The following is a 20,459-nucleotide window of genomic DNA, read 5'->3' as shown; positions in this document are numbered from 1 at the left end:
AACAAAACATATGACGCAGTGACTGAACAGTGCACCAGACTAAGCACGAAGTAGAAAAGATTGGGTTAAAAGTAAATATGTATCTACGTCTAAAACAAAGTTGTACATACTAGCCGGCGGAGCCGACCGACACCACTGAGATAGTAGTATAACGAACGACGGCGATAAGGTGGAGGTGGTCGACAAATTTGTCTATCTTAGCTCACTGGCAACGGTAGACAATGACACCGTTGCTTACCATGGGCTTCACAAGCAATTGCGGTTGAACAGACTAAGCCCCGTGTAGAAGACGCTCATTAGACTGGTTGTTCTCTACGGGCATGAAACATGCACAATGTTCGAGGAGGATCTGCGAGTGCCCGGAGTTTTCGAAACACGAGTGTTAAGAACGATCTTCGGCGGTGGTTAAAGCTGGGCGGATACAATTAGCAAGGCATGTTGCTAAAATGCCGGGCAACCACCCTGCAAAAAGGTGTTTACTTAATTTCCGGTAGAAACAAGACAATCAGGAGTGCAGCGAGCAAGATGGTTGGACCAGGCGGAGTGAGCATGATTGTGAGCTATAGACGCACTAACCCACTAAAAAAGTGATTCGCGAAATAAATAATTGTAAGCTGCATAGAAAGACGATGTTTCCTGGGCTGAATTCTAGCAGCATGGAGTGAAAACCCCCCTACAGTGAATAAAGCAGCTCATGTCCTAGGGTATGTTGATGCTTCGTCGTAACTACCTATTCCCGTCCTATCCAACACAAATTATTAAAAATATCAGCATTCATCACTCCGCCAAAGATGGTTCTTAGCACCCGCCGTTTTGAAACTCCTAGTGTTCGTAGGTCTTCTTCTAGCCAGGGATGGCACGATTACTTTGACTCAATTCACATTCATTTGACACAACTGTCTCAGCCAAGCAAAATTTGACAAAGTTTTATATGGGACATTTATAGAATTAGTTATTATCTACAATTTTGCTGAATGAAGTTTTGCTGTATCTTTTGTAGTTACGGCGCTATAATGCTGGTAACTCATTAATGACTAAATGAACGTTCACTTAGTCACTAAAGAGGTTCTAGCGTTGTAGCACCGTAAGTACAAAAGACGCAGGAATACTTTATTCAGAAAAGTTGTAGACAATAACTAGTTCTTCAATCGTCCCATACATAACTTTTTCAAATTCTGTATGACTGAGACGGTACTGTCAAATGAATGTGAATTGAATCAAAGTGATTGTGCCGTCCCGGCTTCTAGCAGTGTCCACGTTTCGTGTCCGTAGAGGACAACCGGTCTAATTAGCGTTTTGTACAGTGTGCACTTTGTACGGGGGCTCTGATTGTTCGACGGTTTTTGGAATCTGTAGTATTCCGCTGATAATACGCCTTTTAATCTCACAGATGGTATTGTTGTCCTCTGTTGCCAGTGAGCCAAGGTATACGAACTCGTCGACTACCTCGAACTCATCCTCGTCGATTACCACGGTACTGCCCAAGCGGGCCCTGTCGCGCTCGGTCCCGCCCGCCAACATATACTTCTTTGTTTTAGACGTATTTATCTTCAACCCAATCTCCTCTGCTTCGCGTTTTAGTCTGGTGTACTGATCTTCCACCACCTCAAATGTTCTACCGACAGCACCCACGTCGGCAGTAAAGCAGATAAATTGACTTGATTTATTGAAAATCGTGCCCCGCATTTCGATTACCGCTCATCTTATAACGCCACCTCCAAGCGCAATGTTGAATAGCAGGCAGGAAAGACCATCTCCTTGTCGAAATCCCCTGCGAGATTCGAATGGGTCCGACAATCCACCTGCGCTTCTTACACAGCACTGGATCCCATCCATTGCAGCCATGATTGATAAGTCTAGTAAGCTTACCCGGAAAGCCGTTTCGTCCAAAATTTTCCATAGCTCTTGTCGGTTTACGCTATCATATGCGGCTTTGAAATCGATGACCACTTAATGCGTGGGGACTCAGAATTCGCGGCACTTCTGGAGGGTCTGCCGCAGGGTGAAGATTTGGTCCGTTGTAGACCGTCCCTCCATCCCCACAAATCTATTGGCTATTGGCGATAGTCGACGGAAGATGATTTAGGACAGCATTTTGTTGGCGGCATTCAGGATAGTGATCGCTCGGTAGTTCTTACAATCCATCTTGTCGCCTTTTTTGTAGATAAGGTAGATTATCCCGTCTTTCCACTCCTCCGGTAGCCATTCGTATCCCAAATCTTGGCAAACAGTTGATGCAGACAGCCGGCCAACTTGTCCGGGTTCGTTACGCTATCATGGTCTTCCGCCTGCGTGCTATTCAGGTGTTCCTCGAAGTGCTGCTTCCAGCTTTCGTTCACCACACGGTCGTTAATCGAAATACCTGCATCTTTATCTCTACACATTTCGGTCCGCGGCACAAAGCCTTTGCGAGATTGAGTCTCTGATAGAACTTCCGTGTATCGTAAAAGCGACACAGCTGCTCGAGTTCTTCGCACTCCTGCTTTTCTTGGTGACGCTTCTTCTCCTTCAAGAGTCGGGTTTGTTGCCTCCGCTTCTGTTTGTATTGCTCCACATTCTGACGGGTTCTTCTCAGCCAATATCTGCTGGCACTCCTCGTCAAACCATTCATTACGTCGATTCGGTGCCACACGGCCTAGGATGTTCTCCGCTACGCTGTTAATGACTGTTTTCACGGCATTCCAACAGTCCTCAAGAAGAGGAGCTTCATCTAGCTCATCCTCTTCCGGCAGCACGGTTTCGAGAGATAAAGCGTAGTTTTCGGCGACATCCAGTTGCTTTAGCCGCGCTAGCATGGCGGTCGCCGGTATTGTATGTTGTTCACAACAGATGGTTTTTGACGAATCCTTACCATCACTTGGCAGTGATCCGAATCAATGTTGACGTCGATATTGTCTGAAAAGTGCCGACAATCTATCAGAACGTGGTCGATTTGTGATTCTGTCTGGTTGGGTGATCTCCAGATGTACCGATGGTAGAGGTTATCCTGGAAGAAGGTACTACGTATGGCCATGTTCTTGAATTCCTCCTCCTGGCCAACCGGAGCATTACAGTCCCCGATGATAATTTTGACATAATGTCTTGGGCAGCGGTCGTTTTCACGCTTCAACTGCGCGTAAAATTCGTCTTTGTTATGATCGGTACTTCCGAGGTGAGGGATGTGCATGTTAATTATGCTAACATTAAAGAATCGGGCCTTGATACTTATAGCGAATTTGTTTATTCAATCCGGGTTGGAACTGCATGAATTTCATCTGTCAGATAGGAGCAAATGAACACAAAAAATTCATCCGGTTCCAACCCGGATTGAATAAACAAATTCGCTATTAATCAGCACATTCGGGGGTTGATCGGCCACCACCCGATCACCCGCTTCTGCATCTCGCTCATCACTATGAAAGCTGTTCCCGAGCAGGTAGGGGTAGGAGTTGCTCCATGTCATGTCATGTTACATCCATGTCAGAAGACGTAAAATTATGAGATTTTTTCGAAGTGTGTTGTATTGATTAATACATTTATCTACAAAATTGTGTCCTCTGTTTAACCACATAAAAGGAAGTTACGGAAACTTTTGCACGATACTTACCTGTCGATCATCCTTCGTTGAAAGCGAAATAGCTAAAATTGGCGGTCACTCAATATTCTAAAGGGTGATAAAAATAGTTTTAACTTAACTTAATTGCTGATATTTTTATATAAAGTTGAATGAACGGCAAATTTATCGAAGATCATTATTTTGATATTAATATTTAACCAAATTTCAATCCCATAGCATTTAAAAGAGACTCATGAAATCTAGTTGGTAACCGTCAGAAACTCGCACGAAACTTTCAAAAATGACTAAGGATTGCATCGTCACTGTTAGTAAACCTTCACGTTAAATATATTCCTCTTACTAAACCGTAGCCTGAAGGCGACTATCGCAACCAAGACCTTGCCATTGATCGTGCCACAAACCCTTTAGGTCACGCTTAAAACACGTTTTCGGTGCCGCCGTCAACCAACTTCACGCCCATCACGCTTTCAATGCATTTATCGGTACGATGTAAACAGTCTTTTTTTTTTTTCTTTTTCCTTCAACTATGTTTACAGATGGCGAGGCAGCATATACAAATTAGTCTGGCTGGATCTCAGCTGTTTCCTACTGCTGTATTATATATTAAATATAACCTACCGGGTAGCACTAAACGAGGAACAGAAGCGGTAAGAAAAATATTGTTTGTAGTGAATATTTCGAGTAATTTCTTTTTTTCGTTTTAGTATTTTCGAAGAAATTGTGCGATATTGTTCCACATACAGTAACCTCATTCCATTATCCTTCGTACTTGGTTTTTACGTCACAATTGTGATGACACGATGGTGGAACCAGTACACCAGTATACCGTGGCCGGACCCAATCGCGGTATTCGTTAGTGCCAATATTCATGGTCAGGTAAGATAAAAAAATTAAACTTGAATGCATAAAACAGAGAGCAAATCTCAGGTTGTACATAGGCAGACTTAATTAATGAATGAACCAAAGCAAACATTCGCGGGCTTTCAACTACAGCGCAACTGCTTTGCGATTGCAGTTGCACACACCCAAAACCCCACCAATAGAACATTGGAAAGGGTGCAGTCCAACTGGCGCCATTCTACGTATTCGCCGCTTATCAATAATGCAAGTCAGCTGTAGCCATCTCGTGATGAAATATTTCGCTGTACAGTTATATATTCGTAGTTGAGTAGTACGACGAGTTTTGTTGATAACAAAGAACCTTCCTTCCGCAAACAAAAATTTGATATAGTCATTCAGTTGGTCGCTAGCTAATGCTCTGTGTTTTGACGTAGGACTACGTCTTACGGCAAAGTTTGGGATATGGTGTCATTCCTAAAAATCGAAAAACACGAGCGTCACGAAAAATGAAAGATTTTGAGCGCTAATAGCTTAGCGGTTTCCAGATCGATTTTAAATATTTTTACGCAAATTGATATGAAAATCTTCTACGCATCCATACCAATAACGAAACCTATTGATTTCAAAGTACGTACTATTGAAAAATTGAAAATAATGAAGCATTGTCCAATTGGAAATCCTCGTTTCGTGATTGGTTGGAAGATTCTTTACGATGATATAAGCCTATACTAATTTGATATCTGTGCTTGGGAAGCCAAAACAAGTGACAAAGTTTCCTCATCTAAACAGGATTTCCTAACACCGCGATTAAACCTAGACCATTTTGAAATCCTTGCTTGGGAAATACACCAGAAAGAGCGACAAAGCCCCCACGTGCCAACAAATTTCTTTCAAACGCGGTTAAACCTAGTCTAATTTGATATCTGTGTTAGGGAAGTGTGCCAGAAAAAATGACTAAAGTCCATTGCCTTAACAGATTAAACCTAGTCCAATTTGATGTCTGGGTTAGGGAGCCAGAAAAAATGACTGAAGTCCATTGTCTCACCAGATGCCAATTCTTGACGGCGAGACGTGTAAACCTAGGCAAATTTGATATCTGTGCTGGAAAAGTGTGCTACAGCTGTAGTGTTGGGTTAAGTTTGCGTTGCATTGGAAGTGTAATAAAATGATGTGCTGTTGATAAAATGGGATTGAATTGGTAAAATCCGAGTGGTGGAACGATTGGTAATAAAAACAATCTTTAATTTCTGTAAGGTAGCTTACACCACAATAGATCAAAGAACTGGTCGCAGTGGTCCAAGATCCCCAACAAGGAAAAAAAGGTAGCAGGAAAGCAATAGTTTGTGTTCTTCATTTTGTTAAATGTTACATACAACGCATGTAGCATGTATATATGCTGGATATAGAATGTATACATGAAGAATCTAATGATTACATGCATGGATGGATGCTTTTATCATTACAAAGAGACTTTACGTAGTCCTGCGTCACTTACATATGCGGTCGTGTCTTGTACACAACCCCTCTGATTTTTGCATTTGCTTTGTACCATATAATGGTTACTAAGGAGATGCTATACCAGCAATTCCACAGAAAAAAATCTATCGAAATAAAAGTTACCTCCGTTTTTGTTCAAATTCGCTGTACTTCGCTGTTTTGAAAATAAGCTCGTATTTTTTTTGCTTCTAACGTTGTCCTTTCTGAATTAAAGCGATGCGCGATGCTACCTTGCTAAATTCGAAAAATCTCAACTTTTAAACCACTATTGGACCGATTTTAAGCATTGAAGCGGCAAATGAAAGATTTTTTAAAGGGGCTGTACAGGTAAAAATTTTCTGAAATGAAAAAAGTACAATGAATTTGAACAAAATCGGTTGGGACATCTATTTCCTTTTGTTGACGGTATAGCATTATGTCCCTGGAAGTAGTTTGTAGTAAGGTTTAACATATGTTTCGTCATCCATAATGATGGACATCTCTTTTTTGCTCAAGACTGTATCATCATACAGCTTACGGGCTCGAGTTTTCACGAAATCTGCTTGAATTTTGCTGCGTTTAGGACATTTTTAGTTCTTGGTATGTTTTGAGACTTCGAGAGAACTACGTGCCTTAGCGCTTTGAATATTTCCTATTGATATTCTACACTTTTTTGCGTAATTCTGAAGTGATACTTCCTTTTTTGTTCAAACATTTTACAAATCTTTATGTTTACATCCAGATTAGATGAACAAATTTTTCGGCAGTGAAAAAGTATATTCTGAAATGTGTAATGTGTACCGAATAATTAATCGCATATTGAACCGCGTAAAGGCTAAAGGCCCGCGCAGAATTGTTACGTTATGGTTGCGTAAATCGGACAGATAATCTGTCAGATTGCATGGAAGAAGTGTCAAATTTCCATAACCGCGACGCAAACGTACTAATTCTGTGCGGCCCTTAACTTTTTGCTGCTTCCCCAACTTTCTCATCGATAATCCAATTTCAGTACAGTATTTGGTCATAATCGATCTATGTACAATCCAAGGCGAGCTATGCTTATACTGTGGCCACCACTGGATTAGACCTTTTAGACCCAAGGTTTTGGTACTGCCTTTTGTAAGAACGTTTTATCCCATATTTGGACCTTTTTTTAGGAAATTTGGTAACACTTTTGCAGATTGACTAACTTGGATCGCTACAAAGCGATTACAATATCCCTTGCTCTTGAACAATCTTATTATATGACATTCCTCCGCCTCGATGCTGGTCTAACAAGCTAGTCGTCGTATGTTCGAATCTCGGTTAGGCGGTGCTTGCTAGATAGAGTCAGTAGGATTATTACACTGGCCCCGTAATTTTCCTGTACTCTAACAGCCGGCTGCGAAGTCTGTCGATAAAGAAGGGTAATGTCTAATGACGGTTTAAGCCCACGGCTTTGCTTTTTTGATTTAACCAAAATTTTGATTCGTATTTTTTGTATACTTAGCGATTTGACTTACTTCTACCAGCAGAGAGCCGGGGTGACTCTTACGATATCAGCTGTACTCGGTCCCAGGGATGGTCATTGGCGTAGCTAGAAAATTTCCCTGGAAGGGGCCTAGGGGGTGCCTTCCAAATCATATTTTCACGTTATATATTTAAAAACTCATATAAGCGCTATCGTCGTCATTGTCGTCAGCAGCATAGAGCCGGAGTGGCTCGTGCTGCTTCAAGGAGTCGTCTCCATTCAACTCGATCTTGGGCCACTCGTCGTCAATTTCCCAGTCGTCTCAGAAGTCAAAACATCTTTTCGACCTGGTCAAGCCATCCTGACGTGAAGCCCCCTTGTTCCTGGCGCCGGTTAGCTTATTCAAGAGAACTATTTTCGTCGCATTGTCGTCCGGCATCTTTACGACGTGTCTGGAGCACCACAGCCTTCCAACTTTCGCCAGATGTGCGATGGAAATCTCTTCAAGCAGTGCCTGTAGCTCGTGATTCATATGCCTCTACCACTCCCTACTTTCCGTTTGCACTCCACCAAATATCATCTGCAGCACTTTTCGCTCGAACATGGCAATGGCGCCTCCGTGAGCAGTGTTCCGGCTTCAACTCCGTAAAAAACTATCGATCTAATATTGGTTTTGTACATTGTTAGCTTCGTACGATCGTAGCGTTTGCGCCGCAAAATTCCTGGCTTGCAGCTGGCTACCATTGGTAAAACTTGTATCTCTCGTTTCGAAATCCGCTCGTCGGATTACCCCTTCAATAGTGATGTTGAACAGCATGCAGCATAAGCCATCACCTTGTCCCAACCCTCGCTACGTTTCGAAGGGACTGGAGAGTTTCTCCGAGATGCACACGAAACACACACGCGATCCAATGTAACTCTGACCAGTCCCACCAGTTTATGCGAAAAACCGTGTACTTGCCTTATCTGCCATATAGGTGGTCTCGATCGACTGTATCGTATGCTTCTTTAAAAACAATATAGATGTGACTCGTGGGCACGTTGTAGTCCCGAAATTTCTACAAGATCTATCGGAGGTTAAAACTATGGTTCGCAGTTGCCCGTGTTCCCATGAAGCCTGCCTGTTAATTTCCTTCGAAACCATATGCTATCGGTAGCAGTTGGTGTAACAAGATCTGGGAGAGTACTTTATAGGCGGCTTTACCCGCGTTATGCCTCTTCTTCCATCCATTCCTCCGCCAGCTTCTCCTCCTCGCAAATATTGGAAATAATCTAGTGTAGAGCCGCTGCCAGCGTTTCTCGGCCATATTTTTTGAAGCTCTGCTGGTAAACGGTCCTTACATGCGGCTTTGTTGGTCTTCAGCAACTCGATTTCTCGTTTAATTTCATGGAGATGGTGCACACTTAAAAAAAAGTGCCGAAGTCAGCAAAATTTTGCCGAGATTTGGACAGCCGAGCGTTCGGTAAAATTTTTTATGATGCCAAACGTTAGTAAAGATCCGTAAACGTCGATTTGCAAAACTGAAATTTTTACCGAACGCTCGGCTGTCCAAATCTCGGCAAATTTTGCTGAGTTTTTTAAGTGTGTGAGACATTACTATGTTCCATGGACACTCCCAGGTTAACTTCCGTTCCGCTTCCTTTTGCAACTTCGCCATAGAGGTGTTCATCGACGGACTGCTTCCATCTGAAGACCATCTCGCGCTTGTTTGTGATTAGATTCCCTTCTTAGTCCCTATCATATTTCAGGTTTCGGTGTGTGATATCGTAACTACAAAGCTGTTGATATTCGTTTGGTTTTTGCGCGAGAAAGATAAGGAGGGAATTATTTTTGGAAACATATACGTTGATTCTTTCTGGTTTTCAAATAGCAATGGAGGGAATGGCAATGGTAAATTTCTGGAGGGGGCCTACAGAATTCTGGAAGGAGCCTGGTCCCCGAGGCACCCCCTCAAGCTAGGCCAAAGGGGGTGGTCCGACAACTTTGACTCAATTTTGATTCATTTGACCGTAACTGTCACAGCTACAATGCTAGTACCTCATTAGTACCCAAATGAACCTTTACTTTGTTACTAATGAGGTACTACCATCGTAGCACCGTAAATACAAAAGTTACAGTAAAACATTATTCAGCAAAATTGTAGATAATAACTAGTTCTTCAAATGTCCCATACATTACTTTGTCGAATTTTGCTCGGCTGAGATGGTACCGTCAAATGAATCAAAATTGAGTCAATGTGATCGGACCATCATAGTCGGTCCTGGGCAGCTCGTCGCCAATGCGCGCATCCCGACACACGCAAGTTGGTTTCAACCTGGTCGAGCCATCTAGCACGTTGGGCCCCTGTATTCCTGGTGCCGGTGTGGTTTTTGAAGAGAACGGATTTTACTACATAATCGTCTGGCAGCCTTGCGACATGACCGGCACATTGTAGTCTTCCAAGTTTCGCCAGATTTACGATGGGAATCTCTCCACGTAGCGCCCGTAACTCGTGGTTCATACACCTACGCCACTCTTCGCTATCCGTTTGTACTGTGCCTAAAATAGTCCCCTACACCTTTTGTTCAAATACGGCAAGTACACGTATGTCTCCCGTAAGCAAAGTAACAGTCTCAAGTCCACAGAGGACTATCGGTCTGATTAGGGTTTTGTAGATCGTCAGTTTTGTGTGGTGGTGTGTGCTCCTTGATCGAAGCGTCTTGCGGAGCGAAAAGCAGGCTCAACTTCCAGCTTGAATGTGTCGTTGAATTCCTTACTCGTATTATTGTCGGCGGTGATAAGAGATCCCAAATATAGCAACTCATCAACCACTTCCACTTCATTGCCGTCAATAATCACTGTCCGTGGGAATCAAAAGTTGTTTTTTCTGGAGCCTCTTCTTACTATACCATATCATATATTTGGTTTTCGTTGCGTTGATCCTCTCCGCTGCGTCCAATCCTCTTAGGCACCTAGTCTGGTGTAGATTTCATCCGCCGTCAAAAGGTTTCTAGTATCTAATGATGACGAGATTGTCTGCGATGGCTTGGAGTTGGCTACTTTTGCTAAAGATCGTTCCTCTTGTTTGGATGCCCTCCCCGGATGACATCTTCAATAGCGATTTTGAATAATATACTGGTTAGTCCATCCCCTTGCCGCAACCCTTTGCGCGTGATTTGAAAGAACTCGAGAGTGCCCCCGAAATACGCTCGTAGTACAGTGGACCCCCGTTCGTTTGAACGATTCCTCATGCAAACTAACGGGGTTACTTTTTAATTTGAATAACTGGTAACCCGAAATATGCTGAAACCTGTGTGAACTGGCCGCCCTGCTCTTTGTTATTGTTTTGGTGGTTTGTTTTAGTTGGCAGTTGCAAGTGCGAATATTGCATTTTCTGATCGGATTTCTATCTTAACCGTTAGGAAAACGATATGTGAAACCGATTAAACACGCTAGGTCAGTACAAACAAATCGTGTTTATGTGCATTGTCTGCATAAACAAAAAATGATGTCATGTTGAGAATGACGTTTGAACCATTTTTAATTTGCACGTCGTGCAAACCAACGGGGTTCAAATTAAAAAGTGTTCAGATTAAAAATGGTCAAACGAACGGGGGTCCACGGTACTTCAGTCGCTTCAAGATAGCTTTGATCAACCGCGTCAGCTTGTCGAGAAAACTGTTTTCGTGCATTATCTGCCATAGCTGTTCGCGTTCCACTGTATCGTATGCTGCATTGAAATCGACGAAAATATGACACGTGGGCACGTTGTACTCTCGGCATTTCTGGAGGATTTACAGAGTGTAAAAATTCAATCGAGCCAATCGCTCTGCGGAGAGCTGCTGCACTATGGGCAAAAACAAGCCAAAAACGGACGCAATTAAGATACGACCTACATGCTGATAAAATGTAGGTGTTTTTATGATATAATTTTTCGTAGAATCGCGTGGTGCTACCCCTTTCTTGTTTGTCATTGCTTTTGCTTATTTTCTCCTAGTTTTAACATTTTTTTACTATATCAAGCAAGGCTTTGTGAGAAACAAACTTAAAAACCTAATAATTTAGTGTAACCAAGTCCGCAGAATCGAAAAGGGATTTATCCTAATTAGCTTAATTTCAAAAATATATTTTTACTAGATAACATTTTTAATGCATTATATAATTTTTTCATAAATATCGAGTAGTGCACTATTTAAGTTTACATTTCGTTGACTAACGATACTGATTGGCGACGGAAAGCTTCTTGCGAGAAGTAATTGACGGTGCCGTAAAAATGATGACGCTTTTTATTTGAGGCTTTGATAGCTTCGCCATCGACGGAGCCAACAGCTGCTGCGGATCACACCGTGTCACGCGTCGTTTACGATTCCCAATATAGTCAATCCATTACATGGTCCTGGAAAACAATTGTCGTGGCACTGTTAAACCGTTTTATTTGCCTTGTTGCGACGTTCGCTCATGCAGCATATTGAAATCCGTTAATCGAGTTTAAAGGTTCTAAAAGTTTTCAGAATGTACATTTACGTTCATGGGCAGTTTATCGTATATTTTATTTTACGATTGTTTGTAGCAAATTTTTACTATTCGTGGTTTTGAGTAAAATCAATAACGTAAATCATAGCGAGGAGAATGCCGGATGCTGTATTTAATTAAGCTATTTTCACATAGTTGTCATAGTATCACATAGTATGGTCCATTTTAACTCACTCTGTTGTTTTCAAATTTAGTTTATATAATTGTTCTCTAGGAAAATCTGTTCTTAAACTTTAGTATGAAGTTTTTCGACGTGAAACGCTTGAATAGCTTAAGTTTAAACGCAAGTTGATGTATTTACACAAAGTTCCCTCCCATGGGTAGGTGGTTTGACGCGTAATTCGGCCAAACAACCTAAAAATTCTTAGTTCCGCATGTAGAATGTTTATAGTTTAAGTTGGATATATGTGTAGTATGTAGTATTGCATAATTTAGCTTTATGTGTAGCATGTGTCTCGTAAAGCGGAATGGAGCGAAATCGAACGGATTTGATTTTAAATTCAATCCGTTTGGGCCGAAGCACCGGGAGGGCTTACTCGGTTCCCTAGATGAATTGCTGGTATGCACAGAAATTTCTCTAGAAAACTGAAACCAAATCCTACCCACCATTCATGAGATTTTGACTTACTCATGAAAATTAAAATGTATCGCTAGTTAGAACGAACGAGCGTTCAAAAATGATGTGATGTCTTTATTTGCGTAATCGAGACATTTTCTATGAGATTGCCATAGAATTTGTGGCTGTTATGCGATTATGGACAGCACAGCACTGAAAAATATACACACACGTACATGTATACATGTGTATGCATGTATGAGTGTGCATGGGTGTATAGGTACGAATGAATATATGTTTGAGTGTTCTATGATGAGTCGGAAATTCTTCTTATACCTATGCTGCCAAATTACAATTATTAATGGGCAGGAAGTTATAGTCAGTAGCTGTGTTTCCTGTATCAGTTTCCTATGCTATTACTATTATTACTAATATTGCTATCGTTGCTGTTACTGTCACCTCTATTGTATTGTTTTGGATGTAATTATAATTTTTTTTTTTCTTATTTCCCTCCTTTATTAGAATGATTTGCATGTCTTGTGACTAACCGCGTAAACGGTATTCAACTAACAACATAAAATGATCATGTATGACGCTGTTTGTCTCCCAAGGGCCTTCCTAATGCTGATGAGCCTCTGTCGGAGAGTCCATCAAGTCGAACGGTGGCAACTCACCGGCGGCCTGCTCCTCTCCATTCTTGCGGCTGTCGTCGCGGTCGGACTTAGTGGATCACTCGAAAAGATTTATAGCCTCGATATATATCTTGTTCTGTCCATTGCCCAATGCTGGCAAACTTCAACTGAAATTCCATTCTAACTAAATCTTTTTAGAGTTAAAACTTCTTCAAGTAAAACAGGTATTCGATTCTCTGGCTGATTCAAGCGATAGCGAAGGGCTGTCCTCAATCATTTCCACTTCCTAAAATGGGGTCATAGTACATAATATATGGCCGTGGTATGAGGATTTATTTTTCGATTCAATACCATCCTCACAGAATTATCAACGTCGTTAACATCTTATTAAGTCTTGCTTTAGTGACAGCTTGCACTTAAGACCTAACACGGCATATATACATATCTCGAAGTGCAGTTCTTTTTGATCCACCTCATCCCTTCTTAGTTACAGAATCATTTCAATTGACCACGGTCTGAAGAGCATACCGACAAATCGGTTGACTACCGTTACAAATATGCAATTAATGCCACCGGGAATAATACGAGCGAGTACCAGTCCCCATTATATCGCATCTGCTCTATTTTTCGGAAGTTCAAGTAGTTTTTCGATAGTTCTGAGCGATAATATTGCTCTTGAATAATATTCCGCACAAAATATTCGAAAATTTACGCCATCAGCTACAATACTGCAAAGATGGTAGATAAAGAGGCGGCTGTGGCTTTTAATGAGCATAGGTTGTGGAACAGCGCTGGGTCAATCGTGACGACATGGGTATTTGGGAGATGAGTAGCGTCCAGCCTAGCGAGTAGTTAGTCGGTAGTAGCATAGGTGATGGACAGACATAGAATTCTCGTGATATTACTAACTTGAAAATTGCAATCAACATGTTGACTAAAAAATTCCTCTTTTCTTTTCTTTTCTTTTCTTTTCTGCCTGATCTCTATCGCTTCTTCTCACGGCAACAATAATGTTGCCGTGAGGGGAGACAAGAGACCAGCCACAGATGACCATACTGGTGACAACAATGGATGAGGACGCCGTGATGCCATGAATAAACAAGTTGTAAGAAAGGGTGGAGCAAGACGAGGAAACAAACAAGGGAAGGAGAAAACAAGATAAGTACAAGCCATCTTATGCTATATTGACCAAGCACACAATTATATCAAGCCAAGTTCTGTCACTCTTCTTCCGCCCATTAATCCATAATCACCAATACATTATGGAGCTAGCGTAATCCGCACGGATTCTTTTAACATTATCACAACCACCTTATCTCAGCCCTGGACAGACTTGGCTCTAACTGCCCCACCTTGTGCTGCAAACAGAAACAGAAACAGAAGTTGATGTATTTACACAAAGTTGTCTAATCATGCCTTCTATTTACTTTATTCACCAGGATGAGCGAGGCAGAGTGATGCGGCGAACGATTATGCGATACGTGTGCCTCTGCCTGACAATGGTTCTGACCAACATTTCACCACGCGTCAAGAAACGTTTCCCAACGATCGAGCATCTGGTGGAAGCTGGTTTGCTCAACGAAAATGAGCACAAAATTATGCACCACCTGAATCAAAAGTTTCCCAGGCACTCGAAACACTGGTTACCGATTGTGTGGGCTGCCAGTATTGTAACCCGAGCACGGAAGGAAGGTCGCTGTCGGGACGATTTTGCCGTTAAGACTATCATTGATGAACTGAACAAATTTCGAGGTCAATGCGGGCTGTTGATCTCGTACGACACTATCAGTATCCCGTTAGTGTACACTCAGGTGGTGACGTTGGCTGTGTACTCGTACTTCCTAACCTCTGTCATGGGACAGCAATGGATCGAAACAAAGAATCTCGGCGAAGGAGTAGTTAATAAGATCGATCAGTATTTTCCGGTCTTTACTACGTTACAGTTTTTCTTCTACATGGGCTGGCTCAAAGTGGCGGAATCGTTGATAAATCCCTTCGGCGAAGACGATGACGATTTCGAAGTGAACTGGATGGTTGATCGAAACATTCAGGTTTCCTACCTAATTGTAGATGAAATGCACCACGAGCATCCCACGTTGGTTAAGGATCAATACTGGGACGAAGTCTTCCCGTCCGAGCTGCCATACACCGTGGCAACGGCTGAGAACAAGGAGGAACCACCTCAACCGTCCACGGCTAACATCTCCGTGAAGAATAAACAAGCGGAAGTCATCCCGGTGGTGCCGTCATCCGTACGAGTGGACGAAATGGTCGGTAAAAAGAGTCACAATTATGACTACACATTCCCTGAACAGCAGGGTATGCTCGACGACGAGGTTAGCGAACGAGTGCTGGCGAAGTGCCGACTTTTTTACTTGCATTTTGATATACACTTCCGTACGGTTTGCCAGTTGAGATTGAACATTATGATATTCCGCGAAAAAAGGACGATTTGCATAGTTTATGGCATGCAATTATGACTGCACTGAAGCGAATCGCTTCGCTTAATTTGTACAGTTCACTCGCTATATCCAAAGTCCAAATTGTAGCAAAGATAATGTATCAAACGTTTAGTTTTCTACTATTATATTTTTTCCCGCAATTCTCTTTCTCTGATTCGCTTACCCTATTCTGTATTATTGTAATAATAGATGAATTTTGATACAAAAATCAGTCAAGTGTTTAAAATTGAAGTATTTCATAAGTAAACAAAGAAGTATTCCTTTCATTTCTACTAACATACCGGTAATTAATTGAACAAAGTACTTCTTTTTTTACTCTTATGTACTTATGTACTTGAAAATTATTATTTAAAATGCAGGAAACAGTTAAACGATTAAAGGTTAAGAGTATTACAAATTCCCTAAGTTTGCTTCGTATTGCGGAATTTTTTTTTATTTGCGGTTAAAATATATCAACTACCACTCGGAATATATTTGTTCAGCTCTCAACCAGTATGCAAACCTAATTTAACCAACCCCCTTTCAACGGTGGAAGGATTAATTTTTTGTGATAACCATATGTCATTCCTAGTGAAAGGCGTCTTGATCGTCCATATAGTAAACAGCTTTTGTTATAAGTTTTCTTGCATTTTATTTCTAGCCTCAAAAGGAATGTCACGCAAATGAACAATCAAAACCTGTGAAAAACTCGATTGGAAAAATATCAAAGTCAATGCGCCAACTTCCCTATCTAGCGAATTTATTTCGTAAGATTAGAAATACCTTACAGCACTCGCTTACTAATCTGGTGACGCACTCTTCGTTAGTAGATGAAATTAAATAGCAAAATATGACAAAACCGGTCAAGATAAATTGAAACCAATTACTGCTGCACTTGATTATATTGTCAATTTTCACTTTTCACACCACTTCACAGTACACTTAATTTTTAACCACAAATTGCACGACTGTATAACTCTTATTTCTAATTATATTTGCTCATGCATACTTTGACTCATAATTCGATAAAAGTAACTTATTAACAGCACATAGTGGTGAAGGTTTTAACTGCCAACTTAAATATTGAAGCAATGTTCGTGTGGCTCGTGGGTACCATGAGGTATTCAATTAATTGATCGACACAACCTTCTTAACGAAGTGCCTGTTACTTTATTCATAACTTACACAAAGTTTAGATGTATCTTCTTAACAATGCCATATTTTGATTTTCAAACCGGCGCATAAACGTTTCAAAAATTGGAAGTAATTTCAAGTCTATCAAATTTCGCACAAACTAAATCAGTAATTCCGAATTTTTTATAAATTTCAAGGGTTTGTTTAGTTTTAGTTTGTAGAAGTTTACATGCTTTGTGCTTCAGAATTCAGTCATTTTATCATATAGAGTTACATCGTATAGAGTCTTACTATTGAGAGGATTGAGTAGGTAAAGTGTAGTCAGTGATTTTTTACTACCGACCTTATCATTCTCTTTTTCACTTGAAGCTGGAAATATAATATTATAGAATAATTCAGCACCCAATCGTCCTCGAGTTCAACACCATTCGTCCTATCCTTTTTTATTGAATCCATTGGATTGCATTATCCATAGTCGTATATCTATGTCCGGTCGACAATACGATCCAGCGGATTCAGTAATTTTCAGTTGGATATTTGTCCAACTATTTAAACATTTTAAAATATTTGTTATACCTTCATTGAATATAAAAAATCTAGAGTTGACATACTCATTTCACATTTGTGTGTTAAATAGATGTTGAGCTTTACAAACATTCACAAAATGTTAACGGGAAATTAGCAGTCATTATTAATTTTTCGTCGGAGAGCCCAATTTCGGAAGCAGTTTTTGGACCCAAAAGCGGGATTTTGTTTATAAAAATGTAAATACTGCATTCTTCTTGTCAATCTGAACACAGCGAATATATAAAAAAAACTGCTTTTACAATTGGCAGAATCGATGACGACTAATTTCACCTTAAGTTTCTACAACAATCTCTGGTGATGGTTAGATATACTATATGAATAGTTAACGTACGCGGATAGTCAAAGCTATAGAGTAGTTGCTTACCGCCTTAGTACCTGCGAGCCATTAAGCGTTGCTTCTAGATCTGTGAGTAATGTCTCCGGCAGCACCGTTGTGTGATGTTACTTTGAAACCATGCATCCTAAGGGGGCAGTTGCAGCGATTGCTTCAATATTGGAACATATGTACAAATATTTTATCTAATATTTCACTCGATTTTCCCGCAGGCCGACGACAATGCAAGTGGCATTCACTTTGGTTCCTACGACAATAAACCATTCCAGCGAGGCGGACCGTCCACGAACAGTCTCGCCAGTGTAGCACAAACGATAACCCGCGTCAACACGGTAGCATCGGCTTTGAAGCGGTTCTTCGGCCGGGAGGATAGCAATAATCCCACCACTAGTCGACCGCCAAGTGCTACTCCGGAATCACAAACTGGACCGTTTAAATTTCCCGGATCGGCAAGCTCATCGAATCTTACCGGACGATTGCCGGAACGTGCTCAAGGCAGCATACGCATCACAGATCAGGTGATCGAAGAAGTCGATGAACAACAGATGACTATCACTTCGGTTACAGGGAAAAATGATGCTCGACCAATGGCCGCCAGTTTATGGGAGCAAGGGCCACCGAAGCCCAGCGAACCTGTCGACGTTCCACAACCGTCCTACAAGCGAACCCAGTCGGCAGTTGCCCATGGACAATTCGAAGGAGTTGGGATCTATCCTCCTGGCGGCATCGAATCATTACTAAGTGCTTCTGCCCCAGTCGGAGGACAATTTGAACCTGCTTTTGTTCCTCTGAATAACCCATTGTACGAACCAAACATAACGGGAAGCAAAGAGTCAGAAAAAACAATTGGCGATGCCATGGATGGTGGTCCGGACGAGGATACGAGTGAAGCTGATGATTTCGAAAAATTGCGCCAAGCACGCGAAAAAGAGCGATTAGAACGACAAAAGGTCAAACTCGCCCGGTCGGTTAGTGGGCTAGGACCGATCGATGCAACGGATATTTTACTAGAAAAACTTACCAGGACGGCCGAACAGCAGCAACAGGATGCAACACCTGGACCATCCGGACAGGACACACCTAACACGAAACGATATTCCGGTGTTCACGGGACACAAGCCGACACGACCATTTGATTTTACGTCTCCGACGAAGACAACGTCATTGTGGTCAATCTTACGGACAAGAGCTAGTAGTAGGAGAAATTCGTAAATCTTTTTGTTCCGGGATGGCATTGGCATTAGTTGTGTTTTTATTTTTTAACATTTTGGATGTGAAAAACGTATCATTTAATCTCTAAGACAATCGTTAAAAAGTGCACTTTTCTTTTATCAGTATTGACAAAATTAATTTCATTCGTTCACGTTTCTAAACATAAGAGATAAAAAAGTTAGGTTTTCGGATTAACGAGAATTATAAATACAAAGCAAATACAGCTTATAAAAATCGGATATTTGAATTCTTAGGTCATTTTTATTGACTATGCTTATCCTGCACAGCAAGGAATATTAAAGACGCACGAATGCAAACAACAAACCAGTGATATTTTTCGCAAAAGCGACAGTAAAATCGTTTTAATAAAGACATCTACTAATGATCTTTACATAATTGCACAACTCATAAAGAAAATTCACAAAACTTAATAGTTATGTAAAGAACATTATTCTAGCTATACAAAAATATTTATTATTAACAATCAGCGTAAAACGTTCATTATTTGCTGCTGTATTATACCACTAAGAACGTAAAGTAACAAGTACAGTAACAATAATCTAAACGCCTTTGGACATGAACTAAACGATCGTTAATAACTAGTACCTACGTGAAAGCAAGGTAAAGTCTCAAAACATTAAATCTCGGAAAGCAAAATCATAAAAGGACACAAATTACATTCAAAATATAGCAAATCGATGCGACAACTATGAGCTCAACCCAGTAATGGCCAGCACTTGCAATGGTAAACACTCGTAGTTTATCATTGTTTGTTACGCTGTACATTGCCAAGGATCATTACCAATGGGGTGCTTTTATCGTTAGTCTGCATTTTGTGATTCTGCCTTATAAAATAATTTGGCTATAACGTATGCAGTCACGCCATTCTGCCTTCTGTTATTGTAAACTCAATAACACATAACACTCGCAAGTAAGAGTGTAGGCCAAAAAAACATCCATAATTATCACGATACACAAAGATTTACTATACAGATTACGTATTCTATTCAGATACTCGTAATTTTATTCAAAAATACAGTAATTGTACTTCAAAATTGAACCAAAATTGATAAATCAGAAATAGTATGAAAGAACCCCATCATTGCTTATTGCTTATTATTATTGCTATTGCTATTGCTTTTAATTATACTGCTCAGTATTTCTGCCAAACAATGGCAAAATTAATTTTTTAAAACAATGTTTAACTGCAGCATATTTGGATGCATGGCAATAATTGGGAAAAAATCTTCCAGAAGTCCATGCAGCCAAAAAATTCGAATACATAGTTAACTATTAGTTGAAATAGCTATACTTTCTTGTTTGACTACCTTGTAGGGCTATGGTGACCTATTTTAATCTGTTTGAGACAAGACAACCGTCATCCGGGGATACTTGCAACACTTTTAAACTTTGACTTAGTATAACTTTCGAAGTATACCGTTTAGGTCCAAGTGTAAGTAGCCAAACTTGTATAGTAGTCAGTACTTTTGATTTATGATTATGAGAAAGAATATAAACTAAATGAATCTGTAGAATGAACCGAAAATGGGGATGTTGCAAGTTACCCAGTAAACGGGGTTACTTGCAACACTTTTCTGATTTTGCGTTTCTTATGATTTTATATCTGATTTCAAACCGCAAATGGCTATTTTTAGATATTTTGAATGTATTTGTAGTAAAACAAGAGATACTGGAGCCGTTTTTTGTTTCCCAATTTCGTCTATCGC

The 20,459-nt window shown here is 40.7% G+C and overlaps 1 protein-coding gene across 2 annotated transcripts in view; it reads left to right on the top strand.

The window, feature by feature from the left end:
- LOC128733601 (bestrophin-4) overlaps positions 1 to 19,151 on the top strand; it is a 50,209-nt gene extending 31,058 nt beyond the window's left edge. Inside the window, exons 3-6 of one of the 2 annotated variants that reach the window (XM_053827314.1) lie at positions 4,093 to 4,203; positions 4,261 to 4,432; positions 14,463 to 15,293; positions 17,733 to 19,151. In XM_053827314.1, coding sequence (XP_053683289.1) covers positions 4,093 to 4,203; positions 4,261 to 4,432; positions 14,463 to 15,293; positions 17,733 to 18,656 — 2,038 coding nt within the window. In that variant the 3' untranslated portion in view covers positions 18,657 to 19,151. Of the gene's footprint in view, positions 1 to 4,092; positions 4,204 to 4,260; positions 4,433 to 14,462; positions 15,360 to 17,732 lie in introns of both variants that reach the window. The other variant, XM_053827313.1, reaches the window with a different exon arrangement.
- The last annotated feature ends 1,308 nt before the right edge of the window (positions 19,152 to 20,459 follow it).

This window comes from Sabethes cyaneus, chromosome 2 (genome assembly GCF_943734655.1).
Source record: "Sabethes cyaneus chromosome 2, idSabCyanKW18_F2, whole genome shotgun sequence".
Lineage (NCBI taxonomy): Eukaryota > Metazoa > Arthropoda > Insecta > Diptera > Culicidae > Sabethes > Sabethes cyaneus.
This window is presented reverse-complemented; position numbering and strand designations above follow the sequence as displayed.